Source organism: Fusarium falciforme, chromosome 4 (genome assembly GCF_026873545.1).
Source record: "Fusarium falciforme chromosome 4, complete sequence".
Lineage (NCBI taxonomy): Eukaryota > Fungi > Ascomycota > Sordariomycetes > Hypocreales > Nectriaceae > Fusarium > Fusarium falciforme.
In genome coordinates this window covers 1,750,610-1,776,398 of record NC_070547.1, presented here as the reverse complement: position 1 = coordinate 1,776,398, position 25,789 = coordinate 1,750,610, and the positions used below count along the sequence as shown (strand labels likewise).

The following is a 25,789-nucleotide window of genomic DNA, read 5'->3' as shown; positions in this document are numbered from 1 at the left end:
GGGCAAGATTGGTGGTGGTGGTTGGCCCGAGGGAGGCTAAGGCCGTTTGAACCTCCAGTACTAAGAGCCACAGCTTGTTCCCCCCTCCCCGCGAGGAGGGAAAAAAAAAGGGTGCTTGCTGTATGGTTAAAGGTTGTTGGCGGCGGCCTTTGTGCCTTGCATCAGGGAATGTCACCGGCCGCGCTAGTTTTCCCTGGCTTGGGATGTACTGCAACTTGCTCTGCCGGCTGCTCCGTCTCCAAACTCTTAAACTCGAGGCGACGACGAACAAGAGTCAAAAGATTTTGTTGGGTGATCCTTAATAGATATCCTCTCGTCCGCAAAATGTTTCCCTGTCCTATAATTGGAGTCGTGGTGCTACGTTGCTGGTCCCGCTAGTGGCATTACCAAGCCCGAGGATATGGGCATTGGCCGGTCTCGTCCCGTCTGATGGTCTCATCTCGTCCGGGTGGTCGAAGATGGCTTGGGATGGCGCCCCGGTGGTCAGGGCTCCGCTCCCAGGGCTACTTGACCGGCAGCGAGCGAGCGAGCGAGCGCGCGCGTGTCCAAGGATGGTCAGGCCCCTGTTGTGTCATGTCGGCGGCTGGCTTCACTTCAGTGGACCCCCCGGGTCGTCCATTTCGGCGTCTCAGTCTTGACCTGAGAAGAGCTTCTGTCTCGGGCTGACTCTCGATTCAGACTCTGTCTCGTCCCGTTTGGACTGGCGAGGAGATGCCGTGTTACCCAACTGGATATCAGATGCCACCACTCAAAAGCTCTCTGGGGCTCCCCAGCTGCCCAGAGTCGCCTCAGTGGATAGGCCCGTTGTGGATGAAGGGCCCTTGACCTGCTGATAGACGCCTCTGTGGATATCCCGGAGCCCCTCTTCTCTCTTGGTGCTGATCCCCCTCCATTTACCAAGGATCTATGGGAGCTTGATCCCATCATGCTCGACTGGGAGGCACTATGTAGCTCAATCTCCTCCTTTGCTCAAGCCTCCCCCTCGAGGCGCATCATGAGATGGGATTTCAGCTCAACCCGGCTTAACCTTCCCCGGTGCCATCAACAAGCTTCCCGCCTCCAGAAAAACTCGTCACCTCTCATTCACCTCGACTTGGGCTGCCGCCCCACGACACACGTCACTGGTGGGCAGGGTCTTTGTTCTGCGGGCATGATGGACCATTATGGGGCATGGAGGGGCAGAACGCAGGAGGCAAAGCAATAAACAGACACGGTCAACAACCTACGTTAGGGCTTTTGAAATTTTTGTTGGTTTCGGCAGTTTTGGTCACATCTAGAGAACTGACTGATACGAAGTACCATGCCTAGACAGAGTGCCAGCAGCGCCAGTAACTCGTTCATTTCGCTCCTCTCTCGGAGCAATTTCCTTACTACTCTTCCTCTCTCTTACACCAGACGACTTCCGGCCCATTCTCTAGGCCCTAGACAACCCTCCTTGACCTACCCTCACGACGTAGTAGCCCCAGGTCCCGGGCTAGTATATTCACGCTACGACTGTGGCTCATTCCCCTGCCTTCAGATTCTGGGATCGCCGCCTCTTTGCCCCTCGGACCATACAACCTTGCAGCAAGCCAGCAGCCAGCAAGCAAGCAAGCAAGCAAGCCAAGCCAAGCTTCGCACAAGCACAACACAGCACAACGCACCCATCGCAGCACCGCAAGCCACCCCAAACAGCATCCTCAAGCCCCGATTCATCATTTCTTGGGCTCTTCCCCCCTCCATCCTTCGTTTCGCTCGCCTCTGTCAACCCCCGGTCCCTGCGCCTAGCCCATATTCGTCCGCCTCTTTTTAAGGCACACAAGCTCTAAAAGCGCAATCCCTGCCCTCCACTCCCATCCATCCACTGCACCTCGAATCGAATCCCTGGCCCTACATTAGGGACGCACCGCTACGTACAGTACAAGTACATGCGTTTGAGCCTCGGGGCGACTTGCTTCTCTGGCTTGCCGGGCAGTTTCTCTCCTTAGCCTCTTTCTGGCCCTCCAGCTCTCCGGCTAGCTAGCCTCTACCTGCCTAGTCTCTAGCCTTGTCGCCTCTCGTAGTCGGCCGGTCCCTTGGAGCTGTGGATCGTCACTTTTCACTTTTCACCAGCGTCGTTCCCGTCCGTCCTGCCGCCTTGTCTTGTCGCTCCTTCTCTTCTCTCGACTTGCTCCGTCCTCGACCTGACTTGGCTTGACTTGTCCTGGCCTTGACCTTTCCTTCTCATAAATCCTTCACCTTCCACTTGACCTTTACCTCTCCTCTCCTCCTCTCTTCTTCTTCTTCTTCCTCTTCCTTCTTCCCGACTCTATCGGTCGATCCCTCACACCGATCGTGATTCTCATACAACAACTCTCGGACAAAAGCCAATTAGATCTACTCCCCTTGTTCCTATCTGTGGCTTCTCGTCTTCGTGTCCAAACTCCCCAGTTTCCCCTCCACAAATTCCGCCACTTGCGCCAGATCGTCCGCCAGGTCATCCGTCCGAGTTGCGCGAGGTCAAGGCCAAGCGAGTAGTTGCAATTTGGAGGCCGACATAGTGTATATCCCCGAGTGCAGCTTGTCCTTGCTCTGCCTTTTCCCCGTCTTCTCTGCACACCTCCTCACTCTTAAATCTCATCTACTCGCATCACACATACGGTCGCATCATGTCGTCGCATCCGTCGCTCAAGGCGACCTTTGCCAGTCGGTCTGAGACGGCCACTCATCCTCTCAACCGACACCTCTTCAAGCTCATGGACCTCAAGGCCTCAAATCTCTGCCTCAGCGCCGATGTCGCAACCGCCCGCGAGCTCCTCTACTTTGCCGACAAGATTGGCCCCTCCATCGTCGTCCTCAAGACCCATCATGACATGGTCTCCGGCTGGGACTTTGACCCCAAGACGGGAACCGGCGCGAGGCTCGCCGCTCTAGCTCGCAAGCACGGCTTCCTTATCTTTGAGGATCGCAAGTTTGGCGACATTGGTAACACGGTCGAGCTGCAATACACCAGCGGTGCCGCGCGCATCATCGAGTGGGCGCACATCGTCAACGTCAACATGGTCCCCGGTAAGGCTTCGGTCACGTCCCTGTCCAACGCTGCCGCCAGATGGCTCGAACGATACCACTACGAGGTCAAGACGTCGATCAGCATCGGAACTCCCACGGCCAGCCAGTTGGACGAGGACAGCGAACGCTCAGATGCCGAGAACCAAAACGACCACCCGGAACCGCCTCGAGCCGACAACGGTCGTAAGGGTAGTATCGTCTCGACCACGACGGTCACGCAGCAGTACGAGTCGGCCGATTCACCACGCCTTGTCAAGACGATCCCCGAGGGCGACGAGGCAGTATTTCCCGGTATCGATGAGGCGCCGATCGAGAGGGGTCTGCTTATCCTGGCACAAATGTCCAGCCAGGGCAACTTTATGAACAAGGAGTACACGCAAGCCTGCGTCGAGGCCGCGAGGGAACACAAGAGCTTTGTCATGGGATTCGTCTCACAGGAATGTCTCAACTCACAACCCGACGATGCCTTCATTCACATGACACCTGGCTGCCAACTGCCCCCCGAGGGTGAGGACGAGAACGCTGCCATCAAGGGAGACGGCAAGGGTCAGCAGTACAACACGCCACAGAAGATCATCGGCGTTGCCGGTGCCGACATTGCCATTGTCGGTCGGGGCATTATCAAGGCCAGTGACCCCGAGGGAGAAGCTGAGCGATACCGATCGGCAGCTTGGAAGGCTTACACGGAACGAGTTCGCTGAAGACGGAGCTGGAGGCGGATTTGACGCGGGTATGACATGGTCATTGTGGGAGAAGGGATGTGCATCTCAGAGGTTGGCGAAATATCAAGCGGGAATTGCAATATCAATATCATCATCATGACTGTACTGGAGCAACTGCGGAAGTATCTAGTCGCTTTCAATGGAGAACAATGAGCCCTGGCTAGGGACGATACGATATCCAAGCACTGCCGTATGACTATCATTACCGCTATAGTGTCTCTGTCCGAGCGCACAGCTCCGATCTTACCTTTTCCTTTGACGTGGGAGCTCGGCGCTTCATCTCCACAGTTTTGACAGGGCTGAAATCCAGGGTTGAGTTTGTGGTGGTGGGTAACGTTAAAGCCGATTGCTCCGGAGCCCCCACTCGGTGACGCCAGAATCTTGGTCCGGTCTCATCTCGTCTCATCTCACCATGAAAGTGAACTGAGATGAAGCAGCCTTAGATTGAGATGAATGTTTTTGTTTCTTTGAAGCACAGAGACGATCTCAGTACAGTATACGCGTACTAAATCAAGCGGCCAATCATGTGAAGGATATCCCCTTGAGGTCAGACACTATCATCCATAAGCCGTCATGACACCGCCCCATAGAGAAGGCGATGGCCCACGAGTGAGAAAGCGACGTCGGATCGTCATCAGCTGCACTGAATGCCATCGCAGAAAGCAAAGGGTTTGTGAATAATTTCAATCTTGGTTGGAATGCCGCAACAATAGATCTTTGCTAACCGTATCACAGTGTGATCGAGAGCTGCCATGTGGGAACTGCAGGTCCAGGAATAAGGAGTCGGCCTGCATTTATGAGACTGGCGCGCCAACAGCCAAGGAGAGTCGCCAAAAACGCCAGCATCAACAGACTGAAAAGGCTTTAGAGCCATCTCCAGCACAATCCAGCGACTCAACCGAAGATGGCTTCGATGAGCTTCTGTCGTCAAAGGCGGCTGACTGGGGCTACGCCCAGAACGGCGCGTCAACAATGGGACTTTTGAAGCAGATTGAGACAGCAACTGACGGCGAACATGGCTCACCTTCCTCCGCAGGTAGATCTAACGAATTCTCGGCCGGCTCACCGGAAGAGGACCTTGCTCTGAGGGAAAAGTACAAGGGCATCATTCGTCAGCTGCCCGCGAGGAACTACATCGACAAGCTTGTTGAGATGTACATGCGCGGCTTCAACTGGCAGTACTTTGCCATCGACCCAGTTGTGTTTTACGCACAGCTCGAAGCATGGAACAACCTCCCCTTTTCCATATTATCGACAGTTGGCCCGCGAGGGTTGAGCCCCGAGCTGCGCGCGTTCCCGGCCCTAGTGTTCCAGGTCATCGCTACAGCGCTTCTGCTCTTGCCAGAACGGCCAGACCCGGTGTTTGACTCGCTGAAGTACGCCGGGAGCATGCGGTTTGAGGATCTGGCGGTCGATTACAGTGACTCTGGTCAGGCGGTTGTGGATCTACTAGGGAAGAAGCACCTGTCACTGGTGACGGTTCAGGCGCAATTCCTGAGGGCATCGTTTTTCAAGTTTACAGCCAAGGTCACTGAAGCGGCAAGTATTAAGTTGATGTTACAGAATGAACCTATCCTAACACTCAGCAGTGGCACACCATCGCCATGGCCACCCGCGATGCACAGGAGCTAGGCATCCATCGCGATAGTTTGGACCCTAAACCCAAAGACTCGAGCATTGAAAGCATTCTCGAGAACCAATGGGTGATACAACGGAGAAGGAGGATGTATGCTCTACTCGCCGTATGGGACCTCAACTGTGCTATGGTGCTCGGACGCCCTGGGACGATAGACTGGAATAAACTCCTCCCCACGCCGCCGGTGGACGCGATCTTACCAGAGAATGGGGACAAGTCGCCGATAGCCCCTCGCGGTGAAAACGATCCTCCTACGCCGATAACTCGGCTGCTTTGGAGCTACCAGCTTTGCGGTCCACTACGAGCAATCATGAACCTTGAAAACGAAGGTCCATATCCGGTCGACTTCAACAAAGTTGATCAGGTCCACCAGAGCATTCTCGATCTCGACAAGAAGATGCCACCTGCTTTTCGACTGGAAAATCCTGACACGCGATGGGACGATCGCCCCGAGACACACTGGTATCTAGCGAATCGATACTACTTTGCTCACCTGCACCAGTTCAGCAAGACGGCGCTGCACCGGCCGTACGTCTTCAACCGCAAGGAGAGCAGGGTTGAGGCCATCAACTCTAGTCTCAGGACGCTCGAGATTCAAAAGTTGACGTTTGAGGGTCTGCCACCAGACTCGTGGAGGAATTTCATGCTCTTCTTCAGCAGCTTCGACGCCATCGTGCTCATCGCCTCTGTATACATCCTCTTCCCGCAAGAGCATGCTGAGCTCACGGGTAAGATCTTGGAACACTTTCAGTGGACTATCGAGCGGTTCTCAGCCATGCAGGAACGTAATCCACTCGCAAAATCGGCACAGGGTGTTCTTAGGGCTATCGTTCTGCGGTTCAAGAGGGCGGTCGCGAAAGCAGAGAGCACCTCACTCTCCTCGACAGAAAACAGATCGACAACCGGTTCAAGCGGCTTGGCACCAACTTCCACACCGGGAAGCTCATCTCTCGGCACGGGCGACGTTGCCGGTCTGACACAGTCTCAGCCCGCGACGGAAACGGCGTGGAGGATACCACCAGCAGACAGCCTGGCGACGATGGCACCGTTCTTCCCCACGGGGGATCTAATCTACAACGACCTCACAGCGGGTCCGGACGGCATGATGCTTCCATTGGGATCAACAGAGGGGGAGATTGGAGGGGATGATTTACTGTGGCAGTTTGGGGGCGACTGGGGTGACGACACGGTCTGGCAGATGCTGAATCAGTTTCCGGCGACGGAGGATAGTGGGCCCGCCGTTTGAGTTGGATATTTTGAGTTAAAAAAAGCAAATATACAAAGCCTCGTGGGTTGACTAGCAGGCGTTATTCAGATTGGAACATGTTGGTGGAGGCTGTGAGATTGGCTTTGAGTCTATGTCTAGGACTCTATCCAACAAGAAAGCATACACCTTGAACAACTACATACCTACTATTCCATTGCATGGACTATGCATGATGCGGTCGCCTTTGACCAAATAACAAGGCGCTTGCTCCTATCTGTTCTACAGCGTAGTATTCCTGAGAGCCTGCTGCTTGTTTCTGAGAGCCTGATTTGCTGCCTAATACCAAGCCAAGCCCGGGGCAGGTTTCCAAGCCACAAGGCAGACTACTACAACGCAGTAAGCGGCGAGCTGAAAGGAGCAACGGCAAATCCGTCTCGTATGCGAGTGGCCGCCCGTTGGGCCCGTGATTGCTGCCCCCCCTGCGCTGTGAAACCGCAACGGGGGCGGGTGCTCTGGTAGCATTTCTCTCACGGCGAGGCGTTCTAGGCGTTGCACTTTGGGAAATTCCCCAGCACGGCTGGGAGCTGATTGGGTGATGGGGGTGCGAGGCAAAAAGAGAGGGAATGCTTTGACACGCCGACGTGCAGATTGCACGACCTCAGGGCGTGAGAGGACAGAGGCCGTGAGGGTTCGGGATAGGTAGACCAGAAGCTGTTGGTGGCCTCAGTGATGCAGCGTTGCACTCTTGCTGTGCTGCCGTGTTTTGTCATTCGACATGATGGTTTCGAGAATGCGTGGATGAATCACTGTTGCCGTGGTCGAGTCCTTTGTGTGTGTGTGTGTGTGTGTGTAGAGTTGTCATGCAGTTATAATTGACACTTGGATTGATCTGTTTGAGAATAGATGGGTCCATATCCATCATGGAAGGTGTTTAAAGCAAGTGAGTGCTGAGAGCTGCGAGCTGAAGCCCTGTTTGTCCAAAAAGCGTTACAGTGCCAAAGTTAGACCGGGTTTATATTTAGCAGCCCATAATTAAAAGGCCACAACCACGTTCAGATCCAATACTGTGCGCACCTGGCATCTGTATCCCCTCGTACCTGCCTCTCCTCGTCCTCCTCTCATCGCCTCGTTCTCCTTTGTCTTACAGAGGACCTAAGTTGAAGGTTCGGAACCCCTTCACTCAGTCAGTGTCAGTGCCCGTCAGATCGATCCCCTGTAGGGTCTTTTCCTTCTGGCGCGTCTCCACTGTGGGTCGATGGGCCGGCAGTTGCATGGGCTGATCCTGCCCCCTGCGCTGATGCACCTTGATCACTCAAGGGAAGGAGCGACCTGACTTTTTTTTTTTTAAATGTTGTATGGAGGCAAGGACCTCATGACCGGGAGAGAGAAAAAAAAAGTTTGGCAGAAAATCAACCCACCACCTTTTGATCTCCGACAAACCTTGAATTACTCTCTTTTACTTTCTCTTCTTCTCTCAAGATCAAAAGAAAAGAGGAGCAAGAAGAAGAACTTGACTGTCATCCTCAAGCAAGCAAGAAGCAAGCACAAGCGAGGGTAACAATCACTTGCTCAAGGTGGTGGTTTCTTTCTCTTCCCTGTCTCATCTCCAAAACGTGCACCTCTCCCGCACACCCTCATCCAATCCCCTTGCGCCGACTGTCGCAAAAAAAGTGTGTGTGGCCGCAAGCAGACCAAGGCCCAACAACGGCCGAGCTGATCGCCTTTGCGCGCAACCGCCGTCACAACCCGGCACGGAGCCAAGACCAGGCTGGGCTGTGAAGGAGAGAAGGCAAGCCATCGCATCGTCCGTCTGCCTGTCAGTGTCCCGTTGGCGCGCGCCTCTCTCGTCTCGCTTGCTACCGTTGATATAACTCGACCTACCCGCTCGCCCAATCAATATTCCAGGGCTCTCTCGTTTACATTTTTCTTTTTTTACTCTCTCTTCCTCTTTCATCTTCCTTCTCCATCCGAAAACATATCTCTGCCCTCCTCCCCGGCATCTCGAATCCTACCTCGGATCGAACCTCGACATCCTGGTCTAGAAATTTCGCTTCGAACCTACATCACCAACTTTGAAAGCTTCGCCAGAAGCTCCACGCATTCCACCATGGCCGCTGCCAGCGCTTTAACAGACTTTGTTCAGCGGTATCAGGCCGTTCAAGCGTATGAAAACACAAGAGACAAATTGCTCCAGGTATGCGCGCCATCTTTCCGTCTGCGCGACACACACGTGCGCTACCGCATGCCATTCCCTTCGCCCGCCTCGGGAGCTCGAGCACCCCAACCCGCGACCTTGTGATCTTGTCATTAACGTCGCTAACCTCTTCCGCTCGATAGGACCTACTACTTTACTGCCAAGGCGTCGAAGAGAGCCTACACCAAGAGAACCAACAACTCAAGATCCGATTGCACGAAGCCGAGCTCGACCTACACGCTGCGACAAAGTCCCGACGAGATCTACAGCACAACCTATCACAAGCCGAGTCCCGAATAAAATGGGTGACAGATGAGAACGAAGAGCTCAAGGTACATAGCATCATGGATTGATGCGCTGGGAATACAATGGCTAAAAGCGATAGAATGATGCTCCTTACCTTTTGCTGTTGATCGACGGAGATGGTCTTATTGTATGTTGGACAGGCCCTGGTGCTGGGGGGACTTGCTGCTAACCGCACAACAGTTCCAAGAAGAATACGTCCGACAAGGCCTCGAGGGCGGAAAGAAGGCAGCATACGCTATACGCTCTGCTGTGGCAGACCTGTGCAACCAGAGCCAGGAACGATTCAATGGGATAGAGATTGTTTGCCGCGTCGTAGCCAATGTCGCCGGCCTGAGCAAGGCCCTTTGTCGCGATGGCAGCATTGACGACCCCAGCATATTTAAGGAGTTCACACTGGGCTTTACCCAGGCCAAAGCGACCTTTGATTTTATCGATGTTGGTTATGGCAAGGAGAGAGCCGACTCCAAGATTCGAGGTACGTTGAAAAGAGCACAGCAGCCTCTGATATGCAGCCACAGCGACACGATCATGTCCAATTGACGAGAAGCCGGCTAACACGGGGCCCAGAAACTGCTCGCTGGCATTTACGAAGCCATAATTGCAAACATGTTCTCTTAGGAATTGGACATGATGCTGGATATGCGCCTTTCCTTGATGAAGTACTCCAGGACGACACAGCACGAAACCTCGTTTCTCTGCTCAAATCGACACCCTTGGTCCGCGAACTAGAATCTCTTAAGATGAACGTGATTTCGTTCGACCAAATTTTCCGCACAACGAAGCTTACCGACAAGACCCCTATTGAGAAGCCTGTCCCGTCTCAGCCCAATGGAACCGCACACCAAGTCTCGCCAACAGTCGTTCTTCCTACTCAAGCGGTGTTGACGCCCGCAACGAGCACTGCGTCCATGTCGCCTCCGGCTGCTAGCTATGCCAAGATCACCAAGTGTGCTAGTCCACCTCCACAGCTCACAATGCCCCTGCCGCCCAAGCATAACGCCAACAGCAATCGAAATAAGTCCCCGCCTCAGCCCGCTTGGAATCCTGGTCCTCGAGGACTTGATCAACCCATCACAGTGGGTCAACAGGCTATGGAGAGTATCAAGCGACGGGCGGGCAATGACAAACTGTGCAACAACCACTTCCTCCGCGGACCATGCACCAGGATTGACATTTGTCCCTTTGTCCATACCTACAAGCCCACTCAAGAGGAGCTCCGCGCTCTTGCAATGTTGTCACGACAGAATCCCTGCACGCGCGGCCAAGATTGCGATGTCGATGATTGCATTTATGGCCATCATGTAAGTCGCCCTCTCTTCCTTTGGCCTCCGTGGCTAACATGACTTGTCTTTAGTGTCCCAATGTCAGCAATGGGGTGTGCACGCGACAATATTGCAGGTTCAAAATGGAGAGCCATCCGCCTGGCACCAAGTTTACCAACAAGAACATCCATGATAACTAAGCCACGCGCTTTGCTGCGTGGGCTGTTGTTACTCGACTAAGGTCGATGGCAACTACACTATGATATGATCGAGTACCAACCAATCTCTGAGCTTCGTTTCTATGTACACTAGGATCGATTCTTTGCATCCGGTCACAAGGTTTTAATATTATTATATAGGATTTCGGGGGATCAGTGATCCTCCACGACGAGATCTTTTTCAGTTTTTGCTTTTTTCCAAGCGCCAGGTGGTCGGGCTGAAATACAAGGCTCATGGCCTCCAGAGGGTTTCGCTCGCTGGGAAGGATTGCTTGATGTTTTAACAAATTGAGAGATGATTTTAATTTTCATTCTCTATGAGTGCAAATTCTTTGTTTTCTTTCCTAGATAGCCGTTTTTAACGTATCATGGAACCGAATTTCATGTCGTGTGTTGAAGTGAAGTTGAAATTTGATCATGTAAGTCCAAGGTGAGCTCGGTGAGTTCGGTGAAGGGGTACTTGTTTACCCCACATTAAGCCCCGCCCACACCTTGACCTTCCATTTGACTGCCCACCTGTGGTGTCAACTGGAAAGTGCCACCTTCCTTCCCAGAGACGCATCCTATCCATTCCCACTTCTACCCCAGGACCACTCTCGACTCCAACGTCACCCTCAATTCCACCTCGAATCTTGATAATTGTCACTCCTCTGAGATACTCTCTTAGAGTTGACGCTACGTACAACTTACCCTCCTACGAAAGTTCCCCCTCCTTCGCCCACCAGCCGCAAAAATGTCCCACCCAAGGATAGAAGAAGTCTCGGACAGCGACTTCGACTCTGACCCAGCCGAGGCCGACATTGACGACTTTGCCGAGTCGGATATCATGCGTCGCGTCGAACCCAAGTCCTCCACAACGACATCATCATCCGCTCCCCGACAAGCACCCGCACCCGCAGCAGCCAGCCAGCAGATGCCGCACATCGTCCCCGCCGGAGCCCCCATGGGCAGCACCCTCCCAGCAAACGCAGACCGCTCCGCCTACGCCGATTTCCAGTGCCTGTACCCCGTCTACTTTGACGCCTCGCGGTCCCGCGCCGAGGGCCGCCGCGTCAACGCCGACCTCGCCGTCAAAGACCCCCTCGCGCGCGAGATCGCAAACGCCTGCTCGCGGCTGCGCCTCCCGACCCTCTTCGAGCCCGAAAAGGTGCACCCCAAGGACTGGGCGAACCCGGGCCGCGTCAAGGTCGGCCTCAAGAAGACCCCCGGACACCCAGTGCAGAACAAGCACCACCTGTACCGCCTCATCGCCGAGCACCTCAAGGACAACCCCACCACCGAGGACAGCGCCGGTCTACGTGTTCGGATTGGAGGTCAGCTGCAGCCAGAGCCTGGGAAGCCTTACCCCAAACCTGCTGTGCCGCGGGGTTGGAAGATGGGTGAGCTGCTGCCCTACCTGAGCCCTGCCATGACGGGCGGTGGTGTGTCAGAGAACCTGTTCAAGGATATGATGAAGGAGATGCAAGGTGGTGGAGATCCCATGGCGGCTCTGATGGGTGCGCAAGCGGGTGGTGATGAGAGCAGCAGTGGAGGTGGCAAGAAGAAGAAGGATAAGAAGGGCAAAGGCCGGGCATAGAGGGGCTCTTACAAAGATGTAGAGGGAGTATGACACATGAATCAAGTTCTGGGAAATGTTAAGAGATACCAGGGATGGGGCATGACTACGATTTTTAAAACAAAAAGACGAAAAATGCTTCAGAAACCCCCTTTTTTTCGGGGAAAGATGCTTGAGATAAACTTGATTCTAAGGCGGTATCATGATACTCGCCTGATACACATTGACACCAAATATTGAAAAAGTCAAAGATGAATGAAACAAAAGGGGTATGTCCACACGCTTCCCATCATACAGCGATTCGCCCTTGTAGAGCCTCCCACTCGCGCGATCCCACAATCTGCACGTCCCGCCCGGACCCGGGCACCACTTTTCCGTCGGCGCCGGGGAGCCTGATGCGCAGCCGGGCCGCCGGGTTCCGGCCTAGGGCCGCCTTCCTCCGCTCGACCTTGGCCGTCTGGCCCTGGAGCACGTGGGCCTTGTGGAGGACCGAGTCCTCCCAGGCGGTCCAGGCGGCGTAGTCCTCCTGCTGCTTAGCGGCGTGGTACTGAGGCGTGGACCGGGCGGGCTTCCAGGCGAGCTTGTCCTCGGGCAGGGCCGAGAAGTTGTACAAGGAGGCCGAAGAGGCCATCTTGACGAGCTCGCTGAGGACATCCCTGCCCTCGGCGGCGATGAGGCCGCGGCGCTGCTCGGTAACGGTCTTGGGCTTTTGAAGGGGCTCGGCCAGCCAGTCGTATCTCTGCTGCTCCGAAGTGCGAGCCCGACGGTTGTCGTCACGCAAGTACCGGACGGCCGACTGCAGGCTCTCGATGTCCTTCTTGAGGGCGTCCATCTCGCGGGCGGTGGCAACGGCACGCTCCTGGCCAGCCTTGGCACCAGCGGCATCAGCGCCGTCAGCAAAGGCACGGCTGTCGCTGGCAATCTTCTTCCACTTGTCGCGCTCTGACTCGAGGTTCTTGAGCTCGCGGTCCTGCTTCTCGATATCCTCCTTGAGGCTGCCAATCTGCTGGCCCGAAGCTTCGAGCTCGCTCTGCAGATTCGAGATGCGCTCAATGTTAGCCTGGGCATCCCGCATTCTCGACTCGAGCGTCTCGATCTTGAGCACGGCCGTGCTAAGGTGTTCGTCGCGCTGCGCAATGGTGCGGCGAGCCTCGCTATGCTCCTCCTTAAGGCGACGAAGCTCCTCCTCGGCGTCAACAGGGATGGTCTTGAGAGCCTTGAGCTCCTGCGACCGCAGCCGCCAGGGGGCAGGGGCCACATCGAACTCCTGAACTTGGTCGAGGTCTGTAGCCAACGAGGCCAAGTCTGTGATCTGAGTTGTGACGGTGCGCAGCTTAGCCAGGTAGCTGGAGAAGAGATCCGACTCGCTTGAAGTGCTAACAGCGAGCACGGTCTTGTGAACCGCCGACTGCACCTCAACATATGTAAACGGCTCAGTCCTGGTCTCATCCGAGGTAAGAAGCTCATGAAGGCCGAGACCGATTTGGCGTGCCAGGTCAGCAAGCTCTTGGGTTGCCTCACAGCACTGCTCAAATGCCTCGCTCGTATCCGGCAGCAGAGACAGAGACCTAGTTCGAAGGTCCTGAAGAGCTCGCACAGCCTTGCCAGCAATGACCTTGGCGCCTCGGGTCTGAGTAATGACAGCCTCGGACTTCTTGGCAAAGTGCTGCGCCAGCTCCTCCTCTTCGCCCTCAGCCGGGACCACACGGTGGACGAGGTTTCGAAGAGTGTTGAAGGAAACAGCCGCAGAGTCGAGGTGGCTCTGCATCAGCATGGCCTTCATATGAGCGTCGTCGGCATAGTTGGCCAAGTTGTTCGAGATGTGCACCTCTCCGAGATGAGAGAGGAGAGCAATGGTACGGTGCAGCTCGTCGGCGCACTTCTGCTCCTTCAGCTCATCCCTTCGCAAGCCGTCGATCCAGACGTTCAGAGCACGCTCAACGGGCTCCAGCTCGTGCAGCGCGTTCTGGTACCTAGAGAACTGCTCGATAGAGCAATGGCTGATGTCATTGACGAAGCGGTCGCACATGTTGGATACCCAGACCAGCTTGTCCGAAGCGTCACAGCCAGCAAATACGTCGTCCTCGTGTCCAGGATGAGGCTGTCCGTTGAGTCGCTCTCGGATGAAGCCGTTGAGGAGGTTGGCCTTGAAGGTCAGACGACGGAAGCGGAGCAGAGCAAGCACAGAGTCCTGATCCTCCTTATAGGTGTCAGGCAGGAAAAGCTTGACAATCTCCAGGTGCTGCTCTGCCTCCTGGGCCTCCAGTCGTCGCAGCTCCAGGTCGATCGTCTTGACTTGAGCCTTGGCTGCCGAGATCTGGAGCTTCATGTTGAGATCCATCATAGCTCGGGATCGATCATTGAGCTTCTCCGACTCGCCCTCGGTGACGGCCTGCGAGGCTCTCATATCGTCCAAGTCGCTTTGCAAGCTCGTCACCAGCTCACGGAATCGCGACAGGGTATACTCCATATCCTCCAGTGACTCTTCTTGCTGGACGGCTCGTCGAGCCTGCTCGGTAATGACGCTGTCCTTGAAGTCGAGCTCCTCTTGCATTTCCTTCTCGTTCTGTACGTGGTTGATTTCCAGCTCATCGTTAATCTCCTTGAGGCTTTCAAGGTCGTCAATCACAGCCTTCAGCTCCTCAATCTGCTCAGCCATGCTCATGTTGCGTTCCGTAAGGTCTTCGATCATATCCTCAGCACCAAGTGCATTGTCCAGTTGTTGCCGAAGGTCCTCAACAGCCGATTGGGACTGTTCGAGCTTTTCTCGGCACACGCCGTACTCTTCCTTGACGGTATTAAACTCCTTCAGGTCCTCCTCCAATCCCGCGATCTGATCCTTGAGCTCCTCCTCTGACGCTTGCGTCAAGTCGCGTAACCGCAAAAGAGCCTCTCGTAATCGCTCGTTTGTGCGTTCCATCTGTAGCCATCCAGTGCTGGATCGCTCCTCGGGGGTCATGCCCTTGCTGTATTCCTCGTTTTCTTCTCGGAGAATCTCGACCTCAAGCTCCAACTCTTCGGCCTTCTCCTTCAGGGCGTCTAGCTCAACCTTGAGAACCTCGGCTGTCTCCTCGGCCATCTCTCGGTCGAGTGTGGCCAATTCTAATATGCTGTCGTGCTCGGCCTGAATCTCCTCAATGGATTCCAACCTCATTTCCGCCTCTTTCAATAACTTCTTCAACTCATTGTTCTCCTGTTGCTGTGGTTGATACTTTTGCTGCAGCATCTGAATGACGCTCTCAAATTTGTCTCTCTCTCCCTGAACCTTTTCGAGCTGCTTCAACTTATCCCGGTCCTCGGCCCGCTTGCGTTCCAAAACCTTCAGCTTCGCCTTGAGATCCTCAATTTCCCGGCTTGCAGCGGTGCTCCCAGCGGGTCGAGCTGCAGGGGCGGGTTTCCTAGACACGGGTGGTGTGGATGTTCGTGATGAGGTCCCTCCTGTGAGCTTCTCCAAGGCTTTTGTTCTCGCCTGGACGGGGCTTCTGGGTTGTGGCGATAATATGTCCCCGTTATCCTTCACAGGGGAGGCAATACTGTCTCTGTCAGATGAGCCATGATCCCTCCCTGCCAGAGAATCCACTGATGTCCGTCTTGTCACAGAGCTTGGTCGTGAGCTTGGTCGCGATACCGCTCTTGGTCCGCTCAAGGACAAGCGACCGCTTGCAGTCCTTGGAATAGGTCCTCCTGCTCGTGATGAAACTGAAGATGTGGAGGCCTGTCTTGTCGTCCGGGTGGCAGGGGGTGGCGGTGGTCCCATAGAGGTTCGCGACCCTCCAACAGACGGGCGAGACTTGGACCCCGCGGATGGTACACGGGGATTGGAGGGTGTTCCTGTTCGAGATACGGCAGCACTTGAAGAAGCACTCATCTGCTTAGTAGGCGATTTCGTGGGAGACTGGACAAAGGTCAGCATTCAACCCAGGGAGAGCACACCGCAACACCCACTCTTGCAATGCTGGTCGGCCTGGCCACTCTAGGTACCGGGCTCGGGCTCGGGGCATTCAGGCTCTTCCTCCTACCGAGTCCAGCGTCCCCCGCGCTCGACGTCCTCCCCGCGGCCGGGTTGAAGCTGCTCGGGCGGGAGGGCTTGCGCGCGGGCCTAGGGGCGGGGGCCTGGGCGATGATGGTGGCCATCATGGGCTTGACAAACATGCCATAGCCCATGGGGCAGTCAAAGTACCGCTCGCCCTGGACGCTGCCATCGTTCTTGCCCGTCTTCTCCTCGAGCTCGACGCCCACCCACTCGCCGACCTGGAAGTGGGTAGGGCCAGCGAAGCGGACGGTGCCCTTGCGGCCGTCCGAGAGCTGGACGATCTGCCCAGGCTTGAAATCCGGCATTGTGGGCAGTTTAGTCGGGGTCTTTGGGCATCGTGCCGGGCGTGGCTGTCGTTGTCGTTGTCGTCGTCGTCGTAGCTATTCGAGAGCTGTCTCCTGAGTAGGTTCGCTTAGAGAGAGGGTCTATGATGTTTGGATCCATCCATTGACATTCATCCCTGAAGTGCGCAGTAGACGCGTCTACTTTCGGATAAACGCGACGGCGGCAATCCACTCCCGGCGGCTAGTGTAGGTACGTACCCAAGTGGGTCATCAAACAACCTCACCTTCACTTGTATGCCCTTCATATCAACAAAGAAATTCAACTCTGTAGCAACAAATAATCATTTTCGCGTAACTGATTGGCTAACATAACTATTCATCTCTCATACTACCCAAATCATTCGTCAAGATCCGAAACTCAGATGTTTGTTTGTCTATTTCAGCCCGACAACTCTCCCTTCATGTCGCGGGCTTGTCTGTTAGTTGCTTGGCAGTAATCTCGCTACTCAAACTCTGTTCATGAGTTTCTATGTATTCGAAAAGAATTAGACCCATGCTCGGTCGACGTCATGCTTCCAGAGTATTTCGTATGCTTCAAAATCCCAAAAATGGCACCAGATACTCGAAGCAATGCCCACCTCGTACCGTCTCAAATGCGGTTCAACTTACACCTTTCTCAGTATGCAATTATGTATCTTTTCAAGCCTTGGAGGCTTCCTCTCGGAAGGATCCTCCTCGTACCCACTCAACCACTTCAAACGCGACTCGTCGTTCAGTTGCTTCGTCCAAGTCCTTTCCGACAGCAATCCGGACGATCATAAGGCCTGGATGCTTGTGGAACTCGACAGCCCCGAACTTTGTAATCTCCTCATCCACGCTCGGCTTAACGTAGACCACCAGATCGGGGGCGATGGTGCCGCGCCAAAGAGTAGCCATCCACTGCCAGTGGTCAATCGGCGCGTACGAATCGGCGATGGGTACGGTACACGCAAAAGCGTCCGACAAGGTGAGGCTGAATCCCTCCTTGATGAGTGCCACCGGCACTTTGGGAGCTGGTCCTTTCTCCTGTTGCTCTACCGCACTCTCTTCCACAGAGCCTCGCCGCGAGCCCTGCGATCCAGTGTCCTCCTTATTCGAATCCGAAGTCGAGTCGTCCTTGTTGGTGATGTGCTTCACAATTTCTCTGGAGTTCCTGTGCCAGTGAATCATGGTCTCGAAGCATGACTTGAACGTGTCTTTTTCGTCCGCGGATGCACCCTCACTCGGAGAGTCCCGTCTTTCGTTGTTATTCGGCTCCTCCGACTCCCTTCCCCATGTCTTTAGATGTACTTCGTTGGATGCCAAGATGGCCTTCTCCACCAGCTGGCCGACTTGCTTGAGCATTCTCGGCTTGGACCCTTCGACTGCGATGACTGCCCCGCGATTCGCCAACCCCAGACTGCTGGGGTCAAGAGCAGTGATGGGTGTGTGATTAATTCGAGCCAAGACTGACAACTTTCGAGTGAACGGAATAGACATGACCATGGCTTCGACACTTCGAGCCTGGGGATCTCTAGTACCGGCTATTCCGAGGCCAGTGACGGGGGTGTTGAGATGTCGGACGTCGACTTCTGTCGCCACACTTGGCGACATAGGAACAGACGTCTGTAGTGGAGGCAGTCGAAGAGACTCATCGTATGAGGCGTATCGAGCATGGCTCTGCTCAGGCCATGGCCCTGGTCGTGGAGGAGGACCCATCGGGCCAGATTTGGATCTTGGGAAGCCCGGCTCAGGCAAAGGAGTCGCGGGGAACGATCGCATAAGAGCTGGAGCCCCCATCGACAACGCTCGCACTCCCTGGTGAGGCGATGAAACTGCGTGATAGCCCCCGGCCTGGTTGCGGCGACGTCTCTTCGCCTCTGGGGACTCAGGATCCAAGTCATCAACTTCTCGGTATCCGGGTCGTTGCGGGGGGTAGCGCAGCCTCGAGCTAGGCGAGCTACTGTAACTTCCACGGCGAGCCAGATCCGGGTCGTCTCCTCGCACAACAGGGTTATACGGGGTTGGAGGCTTCGCCGTAGAAGGCGTGGAAAATGGAGTAGAAGGGGTACGAGGGGTCGCAATGGACCGCCCGTTGCACTTGGTGCAGCGTCCAGAGTCATCAGCCGGGGATGAACCTGTCCGGGTCCCCTGGGCTTTGTTGCCGCGTCGTGGCTGGTATCGATAGTCAGGATACTGGCGCTGATGGCGCTGCTTCTCTTCATCGGCTAGGCTCTTCCAGTTGGCCTTGACATCCTCAGACTCGTCCTTCCACTGCTCCCCGATGATCTTGGAGATATCGGGGTTGGAAAGATGGGGGTTCCGGGCAACAACTTGAGCCTGGTGATGCTGACGATATAGGATGAAAGCTATATCCGAGTTAGCCGTGACAAAGAACCTTGCTCAAGCAAAAAGGGGTTGTCAGCGTAGAGATGTTACTGCTCACACAGTCTCGACGCTCAAGGCGAACTTCAACAAAGGAACCTGACTAGACTCACCGTTTCGAGGTCTGGGAATCTTTGGGGCAGGAGTGCAGAGACAGATGTCTCTGGGGCCTTCGCTATTCATGCTGCTAGGGGTGCTGAGCTGGAGCTTCTCGAGCCTCCCATAGTTGGCGTCGGCCGTGTTGATGGAAGCGGCACGTTTTCGAGCCAGGCCGGCAGTGCGAGGGCTGGGAGAGTCGGGGGTGTCAGGGACGGCACGAAAGGCACGCGGCGGCCGGTCATATTCGTCGACGGCGTCCATGGGGGGGTGAGCAGGGGTCATGGCCTGCTTGGGAGCGGCAGCAACCAGAGAGATGACCTGTGTCATTTTGGAGAACGGCGGCTGGGCTGTTGGCAAACGAACGAATGCGAGACGCTGAGAGCGGGTTGGGCCAGAGCGGGAAGCGCCAACTTTTTGGCAACCACACAACCTTGTACCCTGAACGTAGCGTAGCGGCTGAGGGTGGAGTTGGATATGTTTGAGCGAGAAGGCTGAGAAGGTTGAGTATAGTTGAGATGAGTTGCAATAACAACAACCTGGGCGAAACCCGGCAAGAACAAGTGGTAATAAGGTCAAGCCTCGGCGGAAAGAAGGTGTTTCTGAGTTCCAACCAAGTCTTTTTTTTGGTTCAAAGAGCGTCGACGGTGCTCGTGTGTCGGGGCCAGTCTGTGCTGGCCAAGTCTTTGTGTGCCTGGCAAGAGGACAATGAAACTGGGGCCAGTCCGTCAATCAGTGCCTGGGGCAGCACATGAGGCGTGATTCCATTATCGGATGCTCTTTGAAGTCTTCTCTTTCTCTCTTCTTTTCGCCTCCTCTGCAGTATCCCAAACTCGTCCACCAACAGCAGCCCTGTCTCTTCAAATGTATGTGTCTCTCTCTCTCAAGCGTCAACTCCCTCTCTGTGTCTACCCTCTCCGACAACGGGTAGATAGATTAAAACGTCCTAGTCCCGGGGTAACTAGAGTGAACGGCGGGGAACATGCCCCAGCCTTGCTCTGGTTGGTGAGAGTCGCAGCAACCTCATCAGCCTGCCCTGCTTTGTTCGCGTTTGCCCCCGTAGACTGTCCCGTCTGTCCGTAGCAGCCACTAGGGAGCATACAGCAGCCGCAGACAGGACAAGGCAGATGCCGCAAGCTCCAGTGGTACCAGCAGCGTGAACGAACCAGGGTGCGTATGTGTGTATGCGTGATGGCGTGTGTGTGTGGCCAATGTGTGTGTGTGGATGCACTTGAAAAAGAAACAGACTCATCCGCTGGACCCAACAAAACGGAGCGAAGAGAAGGGCGCGCACACACACAAAGGAAGGTCCACGGACTTTGCCATGATATATCATCTTTCTCCCCCGGGTGCGCGGCGCTTCTCCCCTGCCCTGCCTCTCCAGGGCAAGCCCAGCATTGCTGCTTTTGTCTCCGCCCTCCTTTGTAGTCGCGCAATGGAAGTGAATGCCGGTCATCAGCTGGCCCGGGCGAACGATTGCCCCCTTCCCCCTGCTTCCTCCTAGTCCAGCCTCATCCAACGGCGACAATGCACTGCCGGAATGTACGTAGACCGTGTCTTGGGGCTGGAATGGGATGCTTGGTGAGCTCTGAGACAAAGACAATGTCCGCGCCGAAATTGGCATGGGATAGGTCTTGTGCACGTGATGGGCAAACCTGGTTTCCCTTTGACAGATAGCCAGAGAGTGAACCCAACAGGGCGGGTCAGCAATCCAATCCTGGTGCAAGACGGCTGTCGAAATGGCCTTTCATCGTTGGCATCCATCCGGATCCAGCCATCCTCCCCAGTTTCCCCATTAGTTTGAGTGAGTCAGTCATCAAAGGACTTGTGGGAGGGGGTGAGGGGCCCCTTTGTTGTTTGGTCTAGAATTAGCATAATGGGAGCAATAACAAGGGAGAGATTCCCCCCCAAGGGGAACTCAAGTTGACTCTAAGTATTCGCAAATGGCATTCTGATGATGATGGTCATTCGATGTGACCCAGCCCGACGCCGAACCTCTTGTTTGCAAGTATTTTCCATCCATGGCTCCCTATCAAGTACACAACGGGTCAGCCAGGAAGCAGGTATTTTCGTATCGCCTCGGAAAATCCTCTTGAAATCCTGTGACCCTGTTCAGTTAAACAGTAATTATGCATAGCTCTTCTCCCCTTCCCTCCCAGCGCCGTCTAGACCTAAACAAAACCCCGAGCCTTACAGTCGTCCCCCGTCTACGACAGGAAGCCTTGTCCGGCCTCGCTGCTGAGGAGCGCCGCGCTGCGACGGGCGTCAAGGAACAGGTCCTCGCACTCCGCAACATCCTGGACGTCGATCTGCGAACGGCCGTTGGCCTTGGCAAGAATGCTGTTTGTTCACCGTCAGTCAAACCATGTCTCGGTGCATCCCAAGGGGGAGGTTCAACCCCTTTCACCAAAGTGGGCTTACCTTGCGGGAGTCAGCAGCTGCAGGCAGTACCGCATGCTGATGCGGACACCGTGTTCCGCGATTTTGTCGATGGCGGCGTCCGAGACTGAGACGCCCTCGGTCGAGGCACGTATCCGCACGATGCTCTTGATCTCATCCGCCTCGTATGGCGTTGTGGGAATGATGAGCAGCCGAGCCAGGAAGTCGGAGGGGATTCCGTGAGCTGCGACAATACCGTCGGTGCCTCTGATGGTACACATTCCCCGGTTGGAGGCCAAGACAACGATGGGCGAAATGGGCGATTCCAGGGCTCGGTTCAGGTAGGTGAAGCACTCCACATCGAGCATATGCGCCTATGAAACGATCCCGTCGGTTAGCCATAGGTTCCCGTCCCGACATGAGACGGGGGACACTGGGGGGACTTTACCTCATCAATGAACAAGACGCCTGGCACAAGTTCAGCCACACCCTGGTCAATATACTTGCTGACCACTTTGTTGATCTCAGCGCGCAGCTTTTCGGTAATCTCAGTCATCTTGGGCTTCATCAGCTGGCCCATCATGCTCATAATGTCCTGTCCGCCCTGGGGTCGCGCGTTGGCCACGTCCAGATCGTGCAACGTGACATCTTGCACAATCTCCTTCTTCTTGTGCACCTCGCCCTTGGGGATGGGCACGTACTCCTCCGCCTCGAGGTCGAATTCTGTGGCATAGGCGTCCGATCGGCCAACTCGTTTGCATGCGCCCGTGTTCGCCTCGATGTAGATGACGTCTCCCACTGTGACACGCTCCTTTTGGATAGCCTCGTAGATGCTGGGGTCGAGGCGAAGCTTCTTCTGTCCCTTTGCGCTCTTCAGGCCGATGAGCAGTGTGCTGATGGTCTTGCCGTAGCCACCCAGAGGGTTCTCGGCCTCCTCGGGGGTCAGCTCTGTAACCTCTCCCTCGTACACCTCCTTTGTCTCTCGGACCTTGAGACCAATCGCTCTTCGGAAGTTTTCCATCAACATTTCGGTCTTCTTAACTTCGGTCGAGTAGATTTCGCTACCCACGATGGGGCAGAAGGGGATTTTGGTGCCCAGCTCTTGGCTGATGGCGAGCGCGAGTGCCGTCTTTCCAGTTCCAGGACCTCCTGCCAACAAGACACCTCGGCCAGCCATCTTCTGGGCTCGAATCAAGTCCACCACGACGCCGCAAGACTGTTCCGGATGGGTCAGCAAATTATCGATGGGCCTTTCTGTACCTTTGGAAGCTCACCTCACGGGCGCCGATTTGGCCGACAAAGCCAGAGGCCTGCTTCTCTGCGTATCCATCTGACTTCAAACCCAAGCCCTTGATGTGAGTGTGGGCGGCCGTGCGATTGTCTCGCTTGTTCCCCTTCACCTCGCTGATCTGGACCATGATGTCGGTGGGCGCCGAGTTCTGTTGGAATTTCCGATATTCTGCGAACTATCTTGTCGACGCGACGATTCTGAGCGAATTGGGATGAGGTCTCGTGGTTGGTGGCGATGTGAAGTGGTTGTTGATGTAGCAGCCTGAAGCTCCAAAGATTTGCGATCGAAGCTTAGTTGCTCCTTGTCCAGCGCGTCTTCGCAACATGATAGGTCACGTGATCACCGAGCACGTCCTCACCCTATACTGCTTATGAGCAACCTCTGGATTGATCATTTCCAGTACCAATAATTCATAATTGACTCATCACTTCGTAATCGGCTTTATTATATGTCTCAGGTTCCTGGTGATCGACACGTCTTTTAGTTAGCGACGATACCAATTCGATCAAGTAGGTCTACTTTGAAACCTCCACCCACATGCGCCGAAGTACCTATATCGCTAACAGGGACCTGAAATGCGACAAAAGATACTGCTTCACAAACAGCTACAACCAGCACTGAAATCACATTACAAACCTTGATTCTAGTCTGAGATACGCCTCCACAGAAATGTGCCTAGTAGATAGAACCCACCTGGCCCAGAGTGTCTATCAATCAGTCACAAGGGTAGACCAAATTGCTACACGGGCTCTATGTTCGTATAAGACGTGGTTTCCAAATAGTCCACATAGAAGAACCTAGAGGCCCAAATAGAAAGAATCATGCAGAGAACTAGGAACTAACGAAATGATGTTGCTGGAGGATAAATGAAAAACAGTGTGGCCGGAGCCCGGTAGAGTGATATGCCCGGACTTGTCAAGTTGATGACAATCGTGTCCCCCTAGTATAATCAGATACCAGGCAAAATTAGCACCAGAAACACACATACATAAATGTCCATTGTTGATATTGTTCATTCAATCTACTTCTATATCAAACTTTTATGCCCCTGGCCACATGGGCCGGATGTCAACCCCTATTAGAGCTGAACCCTTCATACTACCAATCTATCGGGAAATCCTCATCTCTTCAGACGTGCCTGAGTCGGGTAACAACATGGGAGATCCCTCCGCTTCGCCGACCAAGTTCCCATGTCTCTCAAGGTCATCCGCGGGCACCTTGGGAGGCGGCGACTTCTTGATTAAAACGACTCCAATGGCACTTCCAAGAATCAATGTGCATCCTGCGCCGCTCATTAAACCCATGCGATGGCCAAATACCCATCGGTCGAAGCTCGCCGCAAAGAGCATGTGCGTGTAGACCATGGCGTTGGCACGGTTCGACTTGTCCGCTCCGAGACCTGAAGTCAAAAGGTATTGCATGATGAAGCCTAGGATGCCCAGAGGGAGCAGCAACAGCCACTGCTTGGCGGTGGATGGGGTGACCCAGCGCAGCCCTGGTTGAGCGACGTCGAGGATAGGCGCGAAAATCAGAAACAGGGCCGAGAGGATGGTAGAGATGGCACCGAAGTAGTTGACAGAGATCAGGGGGTGAGCTCGCTTTCCAATCGTTCGGAGGGTCGTGAAGGCGCCAGCCGCCCCTAGGACTCCAACAAGGGCAACACCGACAGCTACTAATCGCTCCTCGGATGTGGCCTCGTGATCTGCGCCGGGTATCCCACCCTCTGGCGGCTCAGTCGTTGAGGGATCTTGTTCCTCGCCGGACTGGGAGAAGAGTGAAGTGGGACGAGCGATCAACACCACACCCAGGAGGGCCACCAGGGTCGCGAGCTGCTCGATTCGAGTAAAGGGCTCACGGAGTGCAAACCAACATATGAAACCAGCAACTCCAGGGGCCAGAAAGGTGATAACGGTAGCATCTGCGAGTGGAAGATACATCATAGAATACCACATGCCGTATATACCCCAGTACCCAGACAGCCCACGCAGCCACAACAACCATCGAATCTCCCTTTTGCCAAACGGAAAATCGGGCGTCTTGCTCCACCACATGTATGCCGAGCAACAACACGCCGTCATGAACTGTCTCATGAGGAGCACCTGGACGGGGTGCATGCCGTTGCCTTCGAGCTCAACCAGGCGGGCACTGAGGTTCATCAAGGCACCAAAGAACTGGGACAAGGCAACGAGGGCAGCGGGCTTGTTCCTGGCCCAGAATACCTGCCACCGGGTGGGTGTTGCGTCACCGTGCAACTCGGTGCCATTGTGTGGAAGGCGTCCCATGGGGATAGGAGATGGGCATGGAGAGGGACTTAGCGACAACCGGCGGAATTCGTTGTAATTCGAGTCGTCGAGTTTGGTTCCCATTAGGTTGGGGGATGGTGAAGGCACCGGCAACAGATGACGGTCTGATTCTTCCACATTCCCAGGTGCCAGCTTGGCACCGGGAGTCTGGGGAATATCTTCATAAGGCGGTGGGATCCTGGAGTCCTGATCCATGGTGCCGGACAGACGAAAGAGACTATCACTGTCGTCGTGAGGGCTTGCTTGACACGGCAACGACGGATGGGCAGCACAGAGGAGACGAGTCGACGACCAAGAGTCACGGTGAAGTCAACGCAAAGCTTACCAATGGGAGAAATCTCAACCAGGCCTAGATCAACGACCGAGAAGTGTCAAGACCCAACCACCCATGAGCGATCCAGACCCCGCAGCGGAAGCCGACCGGCAGGCGGACAACCGATCCCATCATGGGATGGGGATCCTCTTTTCTCCTCTTCTCGCAGCAGCACAGCCCGACGAATGTGCAAAGAGGATGACGAGTGGGGGTGGGACTTGTCTGAAATCCTCCAGTTCATGACAAGGCGAGACAAACAGCTGCAGCGCAGGAACGAGTCATCAGCACCTCTCGGTGCCGGTTTCGCCGCTATCGGCCGGGCCGTCGCGGATCAGCTGGGGGATCCATTCAGATCAGGTGCAGAGATTGCTGACGGAGGCCAGAAAAGAAGAGCGACGAGGCGCTGTTGGGTGGCGAATAGGCGTCTCGAGAAAGGGAGAGAAAAAAAAAAATGTGGTGGGTTGGGATGGATGTGACCAGAACAGGCGGTTGCATCCATCATGGCTCTTGGCTCTGCAACCAAAAAGACGCAGCAACCCCCCGGCTTCGCTCCGGAGTCG

General features: G+C 55.0%; 8 protein-coding genes across 8 annotated transcripts; 4 read left to right on the top strand and 4 right to left on the bottom strand.

The window, feature by feature from the left end:
* Positions 1 to 2,627: 2,627 nt before the first annotated feature.
* NCS54_00531100 (Orotidine 5'-phosphate decarboxylase) lies at positions 2,628 to 3,728 on the top strand (the record flags this gene model as incomplete). The annotated part of the gene is made up of 1 exon (XM_053150822.1): positions 2,628 to 3,728. One exon carries the CDS (start codon positions 2,628 to 2,630, stop codon positions 3,726 to 3,728), a length of 1,101 nt encoding a protein of 366 aa, XP_053006797.1.
* A 594-nt stretch (positions 3,729 to 4,322) lies between these two features.
* NCS54_00531000 (Zn(2)-C6 fungal-type domain-containing protein) lies at positions 4,323 to 6,631 on the top strand (the record flags this gene model as incomplete). Its single annotated transcript, XM_053150821.1, has 3 exons — positions 4,323 to 4,418; positions 4,485 to 5,288; positions 5,339 to 6,631. The coding sequence occupies 3 exons, from the start codon at positions 4,323 to 4,325 to the stop codon at positions 6,629 to 6,631; spliced, it is 2,193 nt and encodes a 730-aa protein (XP_053006796.1).
* A 2,068-nt stretch (positions 6,632 to 8,699) lies between these two features.
* Positions 8,700 to 10,554, top strand: NCS54_00530900 (C3H1-type domain-containing protein; the record flags this gene model as incomplete). The annotated part of the gene is made up of 6 exons (XM_053150820.1): positions 8,700 to 8,786; positions 8,930 to 9,118; positions 9,172 to 9,219; positions 9,273 to 9,567; positions 9,660 to 10,393; positions 10,447 to 10,554. 6 exons carry the CDS (start codon positions 8,700 to 8,702, stop codon positions 10,552 to 10,554), a joined length of 1,461 nt encoding a protein of 486 aa, XP_053006795.1.
* Positions 10,555 to 11,305: 751 nt separating this feature from the next.
* On the top strand, positions 11,306 to 12,148 carry NCS54_00530800 (Hypothetical protein; the record flags this gene model as incomplete). The annotated part of the gene is made up of 1 exon (XM_053150819.1): positions 11,306 to 12,148. One exon carries the CDS (start codon positions 11,306 to 11,308, stop codon positions 12,146 to 12,148), a length of 843 nt encoding a protein of 280 aa, XP_053006794.1.
* A 268-nt stretch (positions 12,149 to 12,416) lies between these two features.
* On the bottom strand, positions 12,417 to 16,465 carry NCS54_00530700 (Hypothetical protein; the record flags this gene model as incomplete). Its single annotated transcript, XM_053150818.1, has 2 exons — positions 12,417 to 16,022; positions 16,073 to 16,465. 2 exons carry the CDS (start codon positions 16,463 to 16,465, stop codon positions 12,417 to 12,419), a joined length of 3,999 nt encoding a protein of 1,332 aa, XP_053006793.1.
* Positions 16,466 to 17,143: 678 nt separating this feature from the next.
* Positions 17,144 to 19,273, bottom strand: NCS54_00530600 (Hypothetical protein; the record flags this gene model as incomplete). The annotated part of the gene is made up of 2 exons (XM_053150817.1): positions 17,144 to 18,831; positions 18,961 to 19,273. The coding sequence occupies 2 exons, from the start codon at positions 19,271 to 19,273 to the stop codon at positions 17,144 to 17,146; spliced, it is 2,001 nt and encodes a 666-aa protein (XP_053006792.1).
* A 1,877-nt stretch (positions 19,274 to 21,150) lies between these two features.
* Positions 21,151 to 22,740, bottom strand: NCS54_00530500 (RuvB-like helicase; the record flags this gene model as incomplete). The annotated part of the gene is made up of 4 exons (XM_053150816.1): positions 21,151 to 21,283; positions 21,365 to 21,696; positions 21,771 to 22,538; positions 22,597 to 22,740. 4 exons carry the CDS (start codon positions 22,738 to 22,740, stop codon positions 21,151 to 21,153), a joined length of 1,377 nt encoding a protein of 458 aa, XP_053006791.1.
* A 979-nt stretch (positions 22,741 to 23,719) lies between these two features.
* On the bottom strand, positions 23,720 to 25,111 carry NCS54_00530400 (Hypothetical protein; the record flags this gene model as incomplete). The annotated part of the gene is made up of 1 exon (XM_053150815.1): positions 23,720 to 25,111. The coding sequence occupies one exon, from the start codon at positions 25,109 to 25,111 to the stop codon at positions 23,720 to 23,722; it is 1,392 nt and encodes a 463-aa protein (XP_053006790.1).
* Positions 25,112 to 25,789: the final 678 nt, after the last annotated feature.